Source organism: Strongylocentrotus purpuratus, unplaced genomic scaffold (assembly GCF_000002235.5).
Source record: "Strongylocentrotus purpuratus isolate Spur 01 unplaced genomic scaffold, Spur_5.0 spur5_scaffold_12, whole genome shotgun sequence".
Taxonomy (NCBI): Eukaryota; Metazoa; Echinodermata; class Echinoidea; order Camarodonta; family Strongylocentrotidae; genus Strongylocentrotus; species Strongylocentrotus purpuratus.
The window spans coordinates 26,553,905-26,573,420 of NW_022145597.1; the positions used below are offsets into that span (position 1 = coordinate 26,553,905).

General features: G+C 37.0%; 1 protein-coding gene across 1 annotated transcript; it reads left to right on the forward strand.

The window, feature by feature from the left end:
• Positions 1-13,376: 13,376 nt before the first annotated feature.
• On the forward strand, positions 13,377-18,601 carry LOC105438085 (galactose-3-O-sulfotransferase 3-like). Its single transcript, XM_030981450.1, has 3 exons — positions 13,377-13,702; positions 17,330-17,954; positions 18,581-18,601. The coding sequence occupies exons 1-3, from the start codon at positions 13,377-13,379 to the stop codon at positions 18,599-18,601; spliced, it is 972 nt and encodes a 323-aa protein (XP_030837310.1).
• The last annotated feature ends 915 nt before the right edge of the window (positions 18,602-19,516 follow it).

A 19,516-nucleotide genomic window follows, 5' to 3' on the forward strand; every position in this document is an offset into this window, starting at 1 on the left:
ACGCGATTATCTCGGATTGGCCAAAAGCAGTAAAGGCCCTTTTGGCATAAGGCCGACGACATTTACTATTATCATCATCATCATCATTGCTATTGTTGTCATTACTATTTATTTAATTTGCTGCAGGGTTTTCTGATCATCTAGCAACTGCCCACTAAATAAACAGTTAAAGACAGAACAAAAAATACCTACCATTCATTTGATTATCTTCTTCCCTACAATTCTGGTTCAAAGTGATCCGAAGGTTTACTACAAAGAACAAATCGAAACTAGACTTTAATTCGTCACTTAGACGAATTAGGTGATACGTATGATAATGGTTTGCATAACGAATAATACATTACACGATATATTATTTTGTAAAATGCTTCTCCCATTTATATGCTTCTCCCATTATGATCTATTCATATGTCAAGATTAAATTGTGTCTCCTTGATCATCATGGATCTAGGGAAGATAGATTGAAACAATATATGACCTTTGACCCTGTGCAGTAGCCAGTTACACATTTGACTCTAATTTACATCATGAAGAACACCTTTTGACGATTTTATCTTATTCAAAGAAATGAAAATGTAATTGATAAATGATTATCATCATTATGATAATGATGATCATGATGATAATGATCATGATCATGAGCGCAATCATGACATCTTATTGAAAAAGATGAGGATTGATTTAGATAGCATATAGTCTCAGGTACAACATACTCTAAAATCAACAAAATTCAAGCAGAAATAACGGCGATATTGCTCGCAAAAGACAGGAATGTAGACTCCAGATTTGAGAAAAAGTCATCTCCCATAGATTACACGCAAAAAGTAATGGATTAAGTGAAAATAGGGTAATAATAAAGTAAAAAGGGTTTTTTATGACATTATTTGCGATTCTACGTGTTTAAATAATCAAAGGAGATGGTACAGTGAAGGTCAAAAGGAAAAAAAAGTGAAGAAAAAAAATTGTTGGAGACACCCGGACTCGAACCAGGGATCTCGAGGTTGGAAGTCAAGTGCGTTACCGATATACCAAAACATCTCCCATAGCGATTACACGTAAACGGGAAATTGAATTCTGAAATCCTACATTGCAAGTGAAATATGAGCATAATCCCGGCATCTAATCGAAAAATAAATGCTACACTTGTGATAGCTCATTGTCTCAGCTACAACATATCCGAAGCTCAGCGAAAACGAAGCTAAAACATTGGAGATTTTGCTCGCGAAAGACAGGAGTGTAGAATCCAGTTTTGAGAAAAAGTCATGTCCCATAGAGAATACACGCAAAATGTAAAAAATTGACATGCCTCCTTTAATCGCAAAAATACACCATGATACTTTTGTCAAAAATAAAAATTGTGAATATTGCATTTGTAGAAAATTGTCTCAGCTAGAACATATCAAATTTAAAAAGAAAATTGATCAATATTTACAGAGATACAATCAATTTTCCAAAATTATGCTGACGTCATAATATGCAAATTGAAATTTTGAGTTTGGAGGCCATTATGATGACGTTATGAGTTAATTGAGGGTCAAATGAGACATGAAATCATATCTCCAACTTATAACCTATCTAAATATGAAAAAATATTGGGAGTTTCTATCTATTCTGAAGAGTTACAAAGAATTTTGTATAGACATGTTTTTGCTCATGTATTGTGGATAAAGATAACGCAGGTCCGCGCGCGCTGTCAACTTTGACGGACGCTCATTGCGTTATTAAAAGGTGAACAAGTTATCAAAATGCTTGGAAAGATGTACCAAATATGATGATAGAGAACATTCGGCGATTCTATGTTGCAAAATGCTAGTACGCGCAAAAAACGCGCGCGCATGCGCGTTTGCGTGATTTTTTGTCAAATGCTCCATATGGCCTGAAACGTATGCAAAAAAAATTTGGGATGATTTGGAGCATTTTAATTTTTTTCGCGCGCGTAAACGCGCGTACGAACGCGCACGCGCGCATTTGCGCACGTTTATTGATCTGAAATTGACCGGATGGATATTGATCTTCTTCCTGATAAATATGAATGAAAAATTCCTTTCCGTTATGAAGATATGATCATAAGTTTATTTTCACAAAATGGCGCCTGGATGACGTCACGATAATTTTTAGTCTTTGAAAAGTCACGCAGTTCTAAGTTAGACTAAGATCTATCATCATGGCAAGTTTCATGATAATGGCTTTATTCAGTCTTGAGATATCCTGCGAACAAATTCGAGGAAGAATAATAATAAATAAACTAGACTTTAATTCGTCACTTAGACGAATTAGGTGATACGTATGATAATGGTTTACATAACGAATAATGCATTACACGATATATTATTTTGTAAAATGCTTCTCCCATTTATATGCTTCTCCCATTATGATCTATTCATATGTCAAGATTAAATTGTGTCTCCTTGATCATCATGGATCTAGGGAAGATAGATTGAAACAATATATGACCTTTGACCCTGTGCAGTAACCAGTTACACATTTGACTCTAATTTACATCATGAAGAACACCTTTTGACGATTTTATCTTATTCAAAGAAATGAAAATGTAATTGATAAATGATTATCATCATTATGATAATGATGATCATGATGATAATGATCATGATCATGAGCGCGATCATGACATCTTATTGAAAAAATGAGGGTTGATTTAGATAGCATATAGTCTCAGCTACAACTTACTCAAAAGTCAACAAAATCCAAGCAGAAATAACGGCGATATTGCTCGCAAAAGACAGGAATGTAGACTCCAGATTTGAGAAAAAGTCATCTCCCATAGAGATTACACGCAAAAAGTAATGGATTAAGTGAAAATAGGGTAATAATAAAGTAAAAAGGGTTGTTTGTGACATTATTTGCGATTCTATGTGTTTAAATAATCAAAGGAGATGGTACAGTGAAAGGTCAAAAGGAAAAAAAAGTTAAGAAAAAAATTGTTGGAGACACCCGGACTCGAACCAGGGATCTCGAGGTTGGAAGTCAAGTGCGTTACTGATATACCAAAACATCTCCCATAGCGATAACACGTAAACGGGAAATGGAATTCTGAAGTCCTACATTGCAAGTGAAATATGAGCATGATCCCGGCATATGATCGAAAAATAAAGTGTACACTGGAGATAGCCTTTTGTCTCAGCTACAACATACCCGAAGCTCAGCAAAAACAAAGCTAAAACAACGGAGATATTGCTCGCGAAAGAGGGAAATGTAGAATCCAGTTTTGAGAAATAGTCATGTGCCATAGACAATACACGCAAAATGAGAAAAATTGACATGCCTCCTTTAATCGCAAAAATACGACATGATACCTTTGTCAAACTGGAAAATTGTGGACATTGCATTTGTTGAAAATTATCTCAGCTAGAACATATCAAAATTTGCAAGAAAAAAAATCAATATTTACAGAGATACAATCAATTGTCCAAAAATATGCAAACGTCATACTATCAAAATTTAAATTTTGAGTTCGGAGGCCATTATGATGACGTCATGAGTTAATTAAGGGTCAAATGACACATGAAATCATATTTACGACCCATAATCTATCTAAATATGAAAAAAAATTGGGAGTTCCTATCTATTCAGAAGAGTTACAAAGAATTTTGTATAGGCATGTTTTTGCTCATGTATTGTGGATAAAGAAAACGCAGGTCCGCGCGCGCTGTCAACTTTGACGGACGCTTATTGCGTAATAAAAAGGTTAACAAGTTATCAAAATGCTTGGAAAAATATGCCAAATATGATGATAAAGAAAATTCGGCGATTCTATGTTGCAAAATGCTAGAACGCGCAAAAAACGCGCGCGCATGCGCGTGAGCATAATTTTTTGTCAAATGCTCCATATGGCCTAAAACGTATGCAAAAAAAATTTGGGATGATTTAGAGCATTTTAAATTTTTGCGCGCGCGTAAACGCGCGGATGAACGCGCACGCGCGCATTTGCGCACGTTTATTGACCTGGAATTGACCGGTAGGATATTGATCTTAATCATGATAATTATGAATGAGAAATACTTTTCTGTTATGAAGATATGATCATAAGTTGATTTTCACAAAATGGCGCCTGGATGACGTCACGATGACTTTGAGTTTTTGAAAAGTCACGCAGTTCTAAGTTAGACTAAGATCTATCATCATGGCAAGTTTCATGATAATGGCTTTAGCCATTCTTGAGATATCCTGCGAACAAAATTGAGGAAGAATAATAATAATTTCTTCTATACAGACACAAAATAAATACTAGACTTTAATTCGTCACTTAGACGAATTAGGTGATACGTATGATAATGGTCTACTTAACGAATAATGCATTACACGATATATTATTTTGTAAAATGCTTCTCCCATTCATATGCTTCTCCCATTATGATCTATTCATATGTCAAGATTAAATTGTGTCTCCTTGATCATCATGGATCTAGGGAAGATAGATTGAAACAATATATGACCTTTGACCCTGTGCAGTAACCAGTTACACATTTGACTCTAATTTACATCATGAAGAACACCTTTTGACGATTTTTATCTCATTCAAAGAAATGAAAATGTAATTGATAAATGATTATCATCATTAAGATAATGATGATCATGATCATCATGATCATGATCATGAGCGCGATCATGACATCTTATTGAAAAAATGAGGGTTGATTTGGATAGCATATAGTCTCAGCTACAACATACTCAAAAATCAACAAAATCCAAGCCGAAATAACGGCGATATTGCTCGCAAAAGACAGGAATGTAGACTCCAGATTTTAGAAAAAGTCATCTCCCATAGGGATTACACGCAAAAAGTAATGGATTAAGTGAAAATAGGGTAATAATAAAGTAAAAAGGGTTATTTATGACATTATTTGCGAATCTACGTGTTTAAATATTCAAAGGAGATGGTACAGTGAAGGTCAAAAGGAAAAAAAAGTGAAAAAAAAAAGTGTTGGAGACACCCGGACTCAAACCAGGGATCTCGAGGTTGGAAGTCAAGTGCGTTACCGATATACCAAAACATCTCCCATAGCGATTACACGTAAACGGGAAATGGAATTCAAAAATCCTACTTTGCAAGTGAAATATGAGCATGATCCCGGCATCTAATCGAAAAATAATAGAAACACTTTTGATAGCTCATTGTCTCAGCTACAACATATCCAAAGCTCAGCGAAAACGAAGCTAAAACAATGGAGATTTTGCTCGCGAAAGACAGGAGCGTAGAATCCAGTTTTGAGAAAAAGTCATGTCCCTTAGAGAATACACGCAAAATGCGAAAAATTGACATGCCTCCTTTAATCGCAAAAACACACCATGATACTTTTGTCAAAAATAAAAATTGTGAATACTACATTTGTAGAAAATTGTCTCAGCTAGAACATATCAAAATTAAAAAGAAAATTGATCCATATTTACAGAGATACAATCAATTTTCCAAAAATATGCTGACGTCATAATATGCAAATTAAAATTTTGAGTTTGGAGGCCATTATGATGACGTCATGAGTTAATTGAGGATAAAATGAGTCATGAAATCATATCTCCGACTCATAATCTATCCAAATATGAAAAAATATTAGGAGTTTCCATCTATTCTAAAGAGTTACAATGAATTTTATATAGGCATGTTTTTGCCCATGTATTGTGGATAAAGATAACGCAAATCCGCGCGTGCTGTCAACTTTGACGGACGCTCATTGCGTTAATAAAAGGTGAACAAATTATCAAAATGCTTGGAAAAATGTACCGAATATGATGACAGAAAAAAATCGGCGATTCTATGTTGCAAAATGCCAGTACGCGCGAAAACGCGCGCGCATGCGCGTGTGCGTAATTTTTTTATCAAATGCTCCATATGGCCTGAAACGTATGCAAAAAAAATTTGGGATGATTTGGAGCATTTTTAATTTTTGCGCGCGCGTAAACGCACGGACGAACGCGCACGCGCGCATTTGCGCACTTTTATTGACCTCAACTTGACCGGACGGATATTTATCTTAATCGTGATAATTATGAATGAGAAATACTTTTCCGTTATGAAGATATGATCATTAGTTGATTTTCACAAAATGGCGCCTGGATGACGTCACGATAATTTTGACTCTCTAAAAAGTCACGCAGTTCTAAGTTAGACTAAGATCTATCATCATGGTAAGTTTCATGATAATGGCTTTATTCAGTCTTGAGATATCCTGCGAACAAATTCGAGGAAGAATAATAATAAATAAATAAATAAATAATAATAAAAATCTTGACGAAATCAAAAGGTGATACGTCTACGTACGTATCACCTAATAAATAAATAAATAAATAATAAAAATCTTGACGAAATCAAAAGGTGATACGTCTACGTACGTATCACCTAATAAAGTCTGAGTTTTTTTTAAAAGTAGTTATGTAGCTATCAGTATCAGTATTTATTTAAAGCTAGAAACTATTAAAACAAAGAACAAATCGAAACAAAATCTGTTTTTTGTATAGTTATGTAGCTATCAGTATCAGTATTTATTTAAAGCTATTTAACTATAACCTATCAAAACTATATGAACTGAACTGCAGGAATAATTATAATAATAAACTGATTCTGATTGACTGGTTGTAAATATTTGATTAAAAGCACTTTAAACTTGTCAAAGATAAAGAATCGCGATTTTAAAAATGAATATTTCAAAATATATTTTGCCCATTCCAGTTAAAGCATGTTGGGTTCAATAAGTTATGCGTGGAAAATCAAACAAATACAAAGTTAGAAATAGATCAAAGATCACTCCTCTTGGTATAATACTTTTTCTAATGAGGCTTTTGACCTTTAAAGTGAAAAGTTAAAACATCTATCAAACTGACACATTGTAAAGTTGAAGAATGTCAATTCGTATATAGGACTGAGTTTAATGAAATTTCAACTATTCAAATATTCAAATATAGTTTTTGAAATAATACTACGATTACTTAATTATATTGTCACTTTTTAAAAGATTAGGGCCAGAAAACTGTGTGAATTGATAAATACATCCGAATGCAACATTTGTCGTTATAAAAGGCAGTTCGATTTTAGATCACCTCTTTAAAAGAATGGAATTCTAAGTACAGAAATTATTTCAGATAATTTTGACATCCTTCAACTTGAAAATGTCTAATTTTGTTAGTCACACCGCCAAACCGACACTAGTATACCCACTCCAAACCTACTCCATACCGACTCCATACCGACTCTATACCCACTCCAAACATACTCCAAACCTACTCAATACCGACTCCTACCGACTCCATACCGACTCCATACTGACTCTATACCCACTCAAAACCGACTCCACACCGACTCTATACCTACCCCATACCGACTCCATACCCGACTCCATACCGACTCAATACACACTCCAAACAGACTCTAAACCGACTCGAAACCGACTCGAAACCGCCTCTATACCGACTCCATACCCACTTCATACCGACTCCATACCCACTCCATACTGACTCCATACCCACTCCATACCTACTCCATACCGACTCCATACCGACTCTATACCGACTCTATAACAACTCCAAACCTACTCAATACCGACTCTATACCTACTCCATACCTACTCCATACCCACTCCATACCGACTCTATACCGACTTCATACCGAATCTATAACAACTCCAAACCTACTCAATACCGACTCTATAACAACTCCAAACCTACTCAATACCGACTCTATACATACTCCATACAGACTCCATACCGACTCCATACCGACTATATATTACCGACTCAATACACACTCCAAATAGACTCTAAACCGACTCTAAACCGACTCCAAACCCACTTCATACCGACTCCATACCGACTCCATACCCACTCCATACCCACTCCATACCCACTCCATACCTACTCCATACCCACTCCATACCGACTCTATACCGACTCTATAACAACTCCAAACCTACTCAATACCGACTCTATACCAACTCCATACCTACTCCATACCCACTCCATACCGACTCTATACCAACTCCATACCTATTCCATACCCACTCCATACCGACTCTATACCGACTTCATACCGAATCTATAACAACTCCAAACCTACTCAATACCGACTCTATAACAACTCCAAACCTACTCAATACCGACTCTATTCCTACTCCATACCTACTCCATACCCACTCCATACCGACTCTATACCGACTTCATACCGAATCTATAACAACTCCAAACCTACTCAATACCGAATCTATAACAACTCCAAACCTACTCAATACCGACTCTATTCCTACTCCATACCTACTCCATACCCACTCCATACCGACTCTATACCGACTCTATAACAACTCCAAACCTACTCAATACCGACTCTATTCCTACTCCATACCTACTCCATACCCACTCCATACCGACTCTATACCGACTCTATAACAACTCCAAACCTACTCAATACCGACTCTATACCAACTCCAAACCTACTCCATACCGACTCCATTCCTACTCCATACCTACTCCATACCCACTCCATACCGACTCTATACCGACTCTATAACAACTCCAAACCTACTCAATACCGACTCTATACCTACTCCATACCTACTCCATACCCACTCCATACCGACTCTATACCGACTTCATACCGAATCTATAACAACTCCAAACCTACTCAATACCGACTCTATACATACTCCATACAGACTCCATACCGACTCCATACCGACTATATAATACCGACTCAATACACACTCCAAACAGACTCTAAACCGACTCTAAACCGACTCCAAACCCACTTCATACCGACTCCATGCCCACTTCATACCGACTCCATACCGACTCCATACCCACTCCATACCTACTCCATACCCACTCCATACCGACTCTATACCGACTCCAAACCGACTCCATACCCACTCCAAAACGACTCTATACCGACTCCGTACCGACTCCATGCCGACTCCAAACCGATTCTTGGCCATTTGTGTCAATGTACTTGTTTGTTCGGTTCCCCAAGGACAATGACCCTCCAGGGACAATTCCCCCCCCCCCCCCCGAGGACAACTACCCCCAGGAAAATCACCCTTCAAGGAATTTGCAACACTCTGACGTATACTGCGAGCTTATCTCCAAATTGCTTTTTACAGAAAAATTTCATAAACTTTCATTTTCTTAGTTATTTATGAAGTTCGATGGGGGGGGGGGGGGGGGTCCTCAATTCCCCCGATTCTGCCACCGAGTAAAGTACATAAATTACTTTTTTTTTAGAGATTTAACAATACATTGCGCGCAGCTGAGTCTCCCCAGCAATGATATTATGATGTAAGATTTAATTTATGCATCCTCTGTAAATTTTCTAATCGGCTGATCGTGTATTTGTCTTTGTATGTAAATTGGGCCCTCATTCCTGACCCCAAATTAAGGTTTTCTTCACGTTATACACAGTGCGTCCCAGAAAAAAACGAAACCGAGAATTATCGATGTTTTATCATAACTTAATCACAACTATAATTAATAAATGACACATATTTGTAAAGCTTAGATCCTCCTTTTTCAGTTGATGCAACTCATATAATGCATATTTCACGCAAGAGTGATTAAAAACAATTTGAAGAGAGGAAACTAAAAAGTCATTTTTAAGGCGGTATTTGAATTTCTAAGAGAAAATCACATGATAAAACATTGATTTTCCTGGGACGCACTGTATGTATATGGACATATAAATATATATATTTCCGTTGTCATGCTGAAGTAAAATATGTTTTCTTGTACAGTAATTTATTTTGAAATAGAAATTGCCTTCAAGTTATATGTACGGTGCCCGGGACAGTGCCATGTCAAAAGAAAATATCCGCTCTCTGGTACATTCATCTCATTTGATTGTGTAACTCCAGAGCAGCGGTGAACGTTGGTTTTTATGAAAAACAAATATCAAAAACGGTTAGAGAATGTAATTACATGAGAAAGGAATTTTTAAAGATAATTAAGTGTCTTTCTTCGTCGTTCGCTGACACTTTTTTGACAGCAAGGCTCCCGGATATATATTATATCTTTTTCTCGAAATGACATTGTTACCAAACTTATTGCATTTAGGAACATGATAAGTAAGGGCAACGAGAGACCCGAATAGCCTCATATTCGTGTATCAAGGTCATGACCGAATATATCATTTTTTAACATTCATGTACATTCGGCGGCGAGGTGCCCGCATACAGTATTTTAAATCGTTTCTAGTGTGTTGATTACAAACTAATTTTTTACCAGTTTGAAAATGTCTTCTCCTTTTTTTTTAATATTCTTGTTTGTTCGCTAAATTAAGAAACAAATGTGCCCATAAAATTATGTGTAAATAGCACTTGATGAGGGCCAGAGTGATGTAAAATAAATAGTCTGTGAAGAATTTGGGATAAGGAGAAACTTGTCATTTCTTAACAAAAAGTTGAAGTAATGGTACTCCAGGAAAAATGTATTTCCATGCATTTTGAGACGCGCTGGACAATAACTTAAAACTGTCATCCTTCGTGGAAAACAGCAACCGCACTGGTGTTGCATAAAATTAAATGGAAATGTGTAGTATGAGGAAGATAACGTGCTATAGAATTTGAACGAATGTGGGTCCATGCATGGGATTTTATGGGCTCGTAGCCACCTCTCGATGTGTCAGTTCCTAATTGTCCTCGGGGAGTATTTATCCGGGTGGGGGGGGGGGGGTGTATTTTTCCGAGCGTTAATTGTCCTTTGGGGGTTGTTTTCCGGGGGGTTGTTTTCCATGGGGTGACTGCCCAAAGGGTTATTCTCCTAGAATCGGTGTGACTGAGGTATACATTTTATATCAGCCTGATACGAATTTTCAGTTTGAGTTATCAAAAGTGTCAACTATTTTTTGTTTTGTTGTGTTTTTCATTTTTCTTGCTTTCTTTTCCCCCTTTCTTTTCTTTTAACGAGTAAAATTTTATTGAAAGTTATATATTTTTTCAATCATGATATATGTTAAAATATGATTTGATGCCTCACCTTCAAACAAAGTCATAACGCCAATGCCTACACATTCAGTTGGAACCTGGTATCCTACACAAGGAAGTGAACAGTAGACACCAATTCGCTCTACGCAGGTCTCTTGACAAAGACAATAACACTTTGAGCCCCGTTGCATTCCCGCAAGAGGATATCCAATATCCTGACATCGGTCCAAGCAGATTGTTGAGGTCGATGCGTTGTCGGACATGCCCACATAGTGAAGGCTTTGATGACATTCAGAAGAAAAGCAAGCCAGTGGTGCATGTTCTGTAGAAGGAGAGATACCATGGCAATAATATAACCCAGTCGCTACAACGAGACCGGCTCGCGACCGACGGCAAACCAAACAAATACCTTGAAGTGAGGATTGACCCAGAGTCAATCACAAGTATGTTTAATAAAATATAAGTGTGAACTGTTTGATGTTTTCAATCAGTTACTTTATTCGACATTATATTCTTTTGAAATGTGTAAAATTTGCAATGTTTTGTTTGTTATATATTTGTAAAAATGCCACAGAAAAAGAAAATCAAACAGAAATAAATAAATCAAATCAAATCAAATCAAATCAACTATCATGATGACTGAACAATAATTATATGTTATTCCATCAGTGATATAAATATGCTGTTTAGGGAAAAATTTAAACTTCTTAAATGGCACAGAGTCAATAATAAGTCAAATGAATTAAACAAAAGTGTATACTATCATGAGAAATTATTGATCAATATAGGTCATTCCAACAATAGTAGAAATATGCTGTTTAGGGGAATTAAAACTTCTTAATTAGCCCAGAGTCGATCACAAGTAAAATCAATGAAACAAAAGTATGTACTATCATAATAAATGGCCGTTCAATAAAGGTTTTCATGGTGAAAAGTGAAATTCTACATAAACCTACCTTCGATACTTTCTGCACACTGGATGGGGTCAGAACAAATCGCGTAAGATGGTGATATAGATGATATGAATAGGACGGAGAAGAGAACGATAAAGCTGTCTATTTTCATTTTCGATAGAATTGACAGTCACGGTGAGGAAAACTGCCTTGACGGAATTGCAAGTAAAATGGATCTGTAAATTGTATTCAATTATTTGAGCAATTAAGAGACTGCTTTGCTTGTACGGCGTTGTAAGGTAAATGTTATCATGTCAGAAACTGGAGAGAAGGAGGGAGGGGGTATCACGCTTTCGGGGAAGTCATTTGTCAAAAGTTGTCCAACGTGATACCACATACGAGAGTGGCACGATGATACACAACTTTCGCTTGCGTCTTGATTGGGCCTATTTATCAAGAGCTGAGAGTTACTGAAAAAAAGTTACTTTCAAAAACTCAAACTAGAGTAAAAAGCTCCTTGAAAATCATCAACTGCCCACAAGAAGGTGGTAGGAGCTATGTATTGCCAGTGACAGTAACGGCCGCTTTGCGGGCAGCCGACGAATAACTAGCCTCTATCATTTAGGGAAAGTTATTTGAAGCCATGGCAACACCATATAGCTTGGACCTGAAACATAAAAACGACTTGTAATCAGTCGTAAAATTACATTGGATCTCCAATATTTCATATATTAAGGAAGATGAACTGGAAAGGTAAGGGACAGTAGCGACTGCAAAGTGAACAGAATATATCAAAAGTCCTCTATTATGTCATCCCTATGTCGTGTCCTTTCGCATTTCGTTAACATGCTGCCACCCTCTTGATAATACCAGTGCCACTTCCATTGCTGGACCCACTTTACACCTCTGCTTTCAGCCGTTTCAATATGGTTCATCGTTTTAATATTGTTTTGATTTAAAGCTACCATAATGACTTCACATCTTCATCACAACGCAGAATTGATAGAAGTGAAACCCATGAATGATTAATTACCGTTCGGTATCATTCAGTTTATCAATTGTTCAGTAATTGATATTAATCACAATCGTGAACCTAGCCTTAGACGCAGATTGTATATTTCAATTGCTCTGTAAAGGGTAATTAATTATCATGCATACATAAGTTTACATTGGCAGAGCCCTCGTACCTACCACACTTTACTAAAGACGCACAAGACACATCACCGTCATCACCGATGAAACTCGCTTTATAATAATTATCGGTCATGTACCCCTCCATCTGTCTTTTCGTCCAGTATTCATCTGCTTATAACCATCGCTTTCTCTTTAACAGATTAATACCTTCTAGCTGGCCCAGATGAGCCTTTATAAAACCTCTTTAATGAACTCTCATCAACTAATACTCTCCCCCTTTCTCTCCATTCTCTTTTGACTCCCACTTTATTTTTCCTGATTAATGCTTTCCATATCTTCTCGCTTGTCTACCATCTTTAATAATCAATTATCATCAATCCTTACCCCCTTCTGTCCGTTATCTCTTGACTATCCCTTTCTTTCTCCCAGACTGATGGCTTCAGTACCTTCTCGCGGGCCCACTGAGCCCACTTGCTTCCCTCACCACAAGGTGGTCTACCTCAAGACCCACAAAACTGGTTCCACAACAGTGGGTTCCATCTTCAATCGCTACGCCTTCACCAGAAACCTCACCGTTCTTGTTCCGCTTCTGGGGCACTTCGTGAACTGCCGGACACTCTTCAACACCAAGCAAATCACCGAAGGGGGTGGCAATCATTCGAAGAAGGAGAACTGGAGTTTCAAAACGGGCTACGATATGCTGACTAATCACGCTCGGCTCGACAAGAAGGAGATGGACAAAGCGTTCCATAATGCCAGGTTATTTAGTTTAATTTCATCTTTGTTTCTACATCATGATCGCAAAGGCCTTTAAGATATCAAGCTTTGACAACTTTTAAAGCTCCATTGTTTTTCAAATTCCTGTAATATTCATTACAATATGCCATTCTTTTGCAGCGCATATTTATCATGATACAGTGTGTAGATGCGTTTTCAAAGGACGTTGGACTATTATTCCCCTGGTTTTAACTACAGCAACAGTAGCGCTCAGACTGAGTATGCAGGGAATACATCCTACCAAGTACCAACTATCTATACTTGGATCGCGTTTGGCAAAATGTATATTAGGGACTTTTAGATTTACACGACAAGAACGTGGACCATCACCTGTGACATCCTTGTAAGGTAATGTGACGTCCTTTTAAGGCACTGCCGGGCAGCGCATATTTTTTTTACACAACTGTTTAGCCATTTTCGCGAAAAAATTCCAAGAAGTGCTCTGGTAAAAGAGTCTAAGTCGTCAGCGTACATGTGCAAGCACGTACACCCAGCGAAGGGAATAGATGATAGAAAGGGGAAAACAAGGATAGTTGAGAGGATGGAGAAGGAAAAACAGGGAACTAAGAAAAGAGAAGAGGTTAAGTCAAAGGAAGAACATAGAAATACATAATTGAAGAGCTAAGAGGATCATAGATCTAGACTAAGGAAAAACTGGGAAACATAAGGAGAAAAGGAATCTATCACGGATTAAAACAAAGAAATAGATGACGAAGGAGAAAAGGATAGATTGAAGGAGAAACAAAGAAATACATAAAACAAAAGAGAAGAGGATAGATTGAAGGAGAACACAGAAATACATAATAATGAAAGAGAAGAGAGGACAGATTTAACCCGAAACGAATAACGAGTATGTACACATGTAGCTCCAGCAATCCAACAAAACTGCTAAGGGTAATGCTAGACTCTGTCTCTAGTCGTTTGCACAGTTTATTTGACTGAAGTGACTGAACAGTTGTGTAAAAAAAAATATGCGCTGCCGGGCATGGCCCAGTGCCTTAAGTCACACGCAGCAGTCCACGTACGCTCTCGTCGTGTAAATCTAAAAGTCCCTATTGTCTTGAGTGAGGACGTTAGTGCTGCGGCAAAGTTCCAACTCCGTGGTATACAGTCAGGAGACTTATTCAATAGACCACAACTTCTCATGTTGGGATTGTCACAGCTTATGTAATGTCGTCGTCATTTTTCAGCATTACAACTTGTAACGCGAAATGCTAGTGGAATTGCCTTAAATTAAGGGCCACTCTAACCCAACTAAACATAGCCTTTCAAAACATGAATACACCTCTGCTTATTAATATTCCAGCCTCCAATTGTTCAGAAAATCTCTATATTGACCAAATTGTGATAATAACCATCAATTTTTCACAGATCTCACGCTTCCTGGGCTACACCCCTCGAAAAAAGGTAAATACGGTCACGTGACTTGTTGACGCATTAGACGTCATTGCGGGAATGTCCTTGTATTTTTCATATAACTGAGGATCTTACAATCTCATTGTAATTCATAATTAGGAATAACGAAATGGCCACAAACGTTCTGGGGTTATCAAGTGCATTTTTTGAAAATTTAAATTGGTTTATTGTCACAAAATATGCACTGGACATGTAAGTGCAAGGACTGATATTATTCAATTTACAAAACGAAAAATACAAAATATCAACACGAAAATCGAGAGGTATATTTCACACGTATGTATGCCTCTATTAGATAAATATTTCCATTTATACAAGTCGTGTGCATTAAAACATTTTACAGTATGTATCTTTCATAATGAACTGAGAAGTGGGATAATCATAAGGCATTAAAATAAATTGTATGTCCTTAATACTGTCATGTATAGTTTATGGCTAGGCACTTGCTAAAGAAGTATGAATTTGAGTAAAATAAACATTGGTTTACGATGAAAAACCTTTCACCAACTGAAGAAAATCAAATTAATCCCTTGTATCTCCTAAACCTTATGGCTGATTGTTCAATGGAAACGACAAATTCATCTATAACAACCATTCTGAAAAATATGGTGACAGCCCCCTCCCCCCCCCCCCCCTGCGTTCATGTTCTTAGTTGAACTTAAGAATTTTAATTTAGCAAAGAGTGTGCACCAAATCAAGCCATTTATGCATCAATTTCAACAAAAAAAAACTTCAACTTCTGAGGGGGGCAAACCCCCCTCAGAAACCCCCTGCGCTCTTTTCCTGTTAATTGAACTTAAGACTGTTTTCTTTTTAATTTGGCAAAAATTATGCACCAAATCGAGGCATTTATCCATCAATTTAAAACAAAAAATCTTCAACTTCAGAGGGGGCATATCCCCCTCAGACACCCCCCTGCGTTCTTCTTCCTGTTAGTTGAACTTAAGACTGTTTTCTTTTTTATTTGGCAAAAAGAATGCACCAAATCGAGCAATTTATCCATTAATTTCAAAAAAATCTTCAACTTCTGAGGGGGGGGGGGGGGCGAATCCCCCCTTAGACACCCCCTGTGTAAGAGGACTTTTTTTTTTTTTAAATTTGGTCTCGAAATTTGAAAAATTGACATTTTGCTTCGTCTTTAAATTTAAATTTAAATCAAAAACAAAAATAAGAGGGGGGGGGGGGAGTTGCTCCAAAATACACACATAAACAAAAATGAAGGTCTAAACAAAAATCTATTTATCGATAAAATACATATTCATGACGCTCACATCCAATCAGAATGCCGCCTAGGGTACTTATTTCGTCTTCAAATGATCCAAAAAAGGCGGAGCCTAATCCCATTCGTGTAATGGTTTCCGTGCGTGCTGCTTTCCGTCTAGTAATTATATTTAAATTTCTTTAATTTGGTACCGGCGATAGGGTGCGGGTGCGCGCGCGTGCGTGAAGTAAGCGACCGTTAATGATCATCATCAATTCATAATGTGAATTACTTTCATGAATTTAATGAGGATCTAAGATAACAGTCGCTTACTTCACGCACGCGCGTTACCCGCACCGCATCTATGTTATGCACTTGTATTATGCAGCGGTTTGCCTTGAAACCTGTGAGAAATGTATTTTGTCTTCGTTTTTAGGAAAAATACTCCAAAAAATATAAGAAAATTGACACGAAACAGGTATAAAAGATAACGACCTCTAAATCATGATCATTATTTGAACAATTGTTGAAGACTTAGTTGATTTTTGTTATTTTATAGAACTTATAGTAAGGTATCTTCATTCAAGTGCTATGTTATGTTGAGTATAATGCCAGTGTTGTCTCCTGCAGTGACGTCATATGCTATTGCGCAATACAGCTCCGAAACTGGGATATTTTCTGAGCGTTCTGAGTTGTCATTTTTAAAGCTAGATTCCAGAATTATTGATGATTTCTAAAAGAAAATCATAGTCATGTTCGGAATCTACGTCAAAGACTATTCTACATGTCTTTTTTTTCTTCATTTTTTAGCCCGTTTTGGTTAGAGTGGCACTTTAACTTTGTTTTTTGAAAAGTCCTTGTGATCGTGTGCATACACTATATATTTCGAAAACAGTTCAAAGTATGACAGTAATTACTTTAATGATGTTATCATTATTATTATCATAACTGATATCATTATTATATTTATGATCATCATCATTATTCTACAGGTACGTGACGATTCTTCGCGAGCCAGCAGCGCAATGGCAGTCGGCCTTTAACTACTTTGAGGTCTGGAAATCGATGCCCCAGTCGGAAGCGCCTATGGATCTTTTTCTTTCTCAGCCGAAAAAGTACTTCGCGCATGTCATGTCGAAGAGTCAATACTTCAAAGTTAGCATGCACAACGAGCAACTCTATGACTTCGGTTTGGAGCACAATGACACGGACGACGAAGAGAAAGTCATGAATAAAATTCGCGAGCTCGAGTCCGTTGTCGATCTGGTGATGATCACGGAGTACTTCGACGAATCCCTTCTCTTGCTTCGAAAGCTACTCTGCTGGCGCATGGAAGATGTAGTTTATCTGAAGCATGGGGTTCGCTCCGCAGACTATCGGAATAAGAACAACGACAGCTTGGCAGATAAGATACGCGAATGGAACAAAGCAGACTTAATGCTCTACAACCATTTTAACGAAACATTTTGGCGAAAAGTTCTTGAATACGGACCTTCATTTTCCCAAGACTTGGCCAATTTAAAGAATATGCTCTCAGATACCTTTGATACGTGTCTCAATAAAACCCGAGTTCTAAAGACTGACCGGAGGGCAGAGACGTTTGCCAAGAACAAGAACGCGCCAAAGATTTGTGACCGCTTATATATGGGAGATGGACAATATACCAATATTTTCAAACATCGCATGGAAGTTCAAAATATATCATTATATAACAATACGGGGGACCAACAATGTCACTAACACATTCGTTAGGAATAATGATATAAAACTATATGTTAAAAGTATAGACCAGTTTTGGAAACGCCCCCTCTCAAAAATGAAGTGGAAGCTCTTATTACCAATCATGTGAAAGAATATGTTTTGACTATAAATACGTGATGATATATTTCGTAAATTATATTATCTATCCTGACCGGATAGATATCGCACACGTGTCGCGTAGTCCCATATACATCTTTCTGTGTACAGTGCTTGTAATCGACGACCAATATAAGAGGTCTTGTAAATTACGTTATTCTACTGTACATGTAATAATAATAATAATAATATTTAATTTATATAGCGCTTAATACAAATGTCTCTAAGCGCTTTACAAATATACTATTACCCCGGTCATTGGATTCAGTGCTTGCACATAATTATTTACCACGTCTCTTCCATACATTTGCCAGGTTTGCAAGTTGCAAAAGAAATCAACTTTTAGTTTATGACAGAGATTGTATTATTTCCCCTGTTGTTTTCAGAGTGTAATTGACGACCAATAGAAGAGGTCATGTAAATTATGATATACAACTGTACATGGACTAACACTTATTTGTCATGTCTCTTTCATACATTTGCTTGGTTAGCAAGTTGCCAAAGAAATCAACGTTTTGTTTATGACAGAGATTGTATTATCTCCCCTGTTTTTTCAGAGTCTAATCGACCAACAATAGAGGAGGTCATATACTGTAGATGTACTTGCATAATTATTATTTTGTTGCCATATCTCTTCTATACATTTGCCAGATTAGCAAGTTACCTAAGAATTGTTTTCTTCCCTCTTTTCATGTTCTTTAAAGGCTCACTGCACTACTTGTAGCTACTTGCGCCCTCTATATAACAAACAATGCCTAATCGGTGACCATTGGTCCCCCATGATCCTCTTTTTCTTATGTTAACTGAGAGCTAAGTTGATGAGATAACCACCTGTCCAGTGACCTTGCAGGGCAGTCTAATCCCTCCTGTAAACTACGGCAGATAAGCTTTAAAATCTGCTCGGTTTACCCCCACCAATATTTTGTTGTTGATATTATCACATTGAATTGGAATTATTGGTTTATTACTAATTGTGTGCGGAGGGAAAATACCAGAAATTTGAAATGATTAAGATTGTATCTTCAAACTGTTTTCATTGAATTAATGATTGTTTAAAGATACCTTTATTTATTTCATCATGCATTTTTGTTTTGTTTCATTTAGCTTTTCTTTGCTCTCATTTTCTTCTCTCTATACGTTTCAAAGAGGACACACTTTCTCTCCCTCTCCCTAGCTTCTCTTCCCCGAGAGTCACTCATCTGAGTACCTTTCCGAAACTGATAATCCATTTAATGTTCGCCTTAAAACATAGTATAAATAAGATAGTATGAATGATATGAACATATTCCCATTTTATATGTTAGAAGACGATGACTTACTAT

Excerpts from the sequence above, each read along its gene's own strand:
- LOC105438085 (XM_030981450.1), top strand. The coding sequence starts at position 13,377 with ATGGCTTCAGTACCTTCTCGCGGGCCCACTGAGCCCACTTGCTTCCCT. Across the intron at positions 13,703-17,329 it reads AAAGCGTTCCATAATGCCAG|GTACGTGACGATTCTTCGCG; the intron begins GTTATTTAGTTT and ends ATTATTCTACAG. Across the intron at positions 17,955-18,580 it reads CGTTTGCCAAGAACAAGAAC|AGTGTAATTGACGACCAATA; the intron begins GCGCCAAAGATT and ends TGTTGTTTTCAG.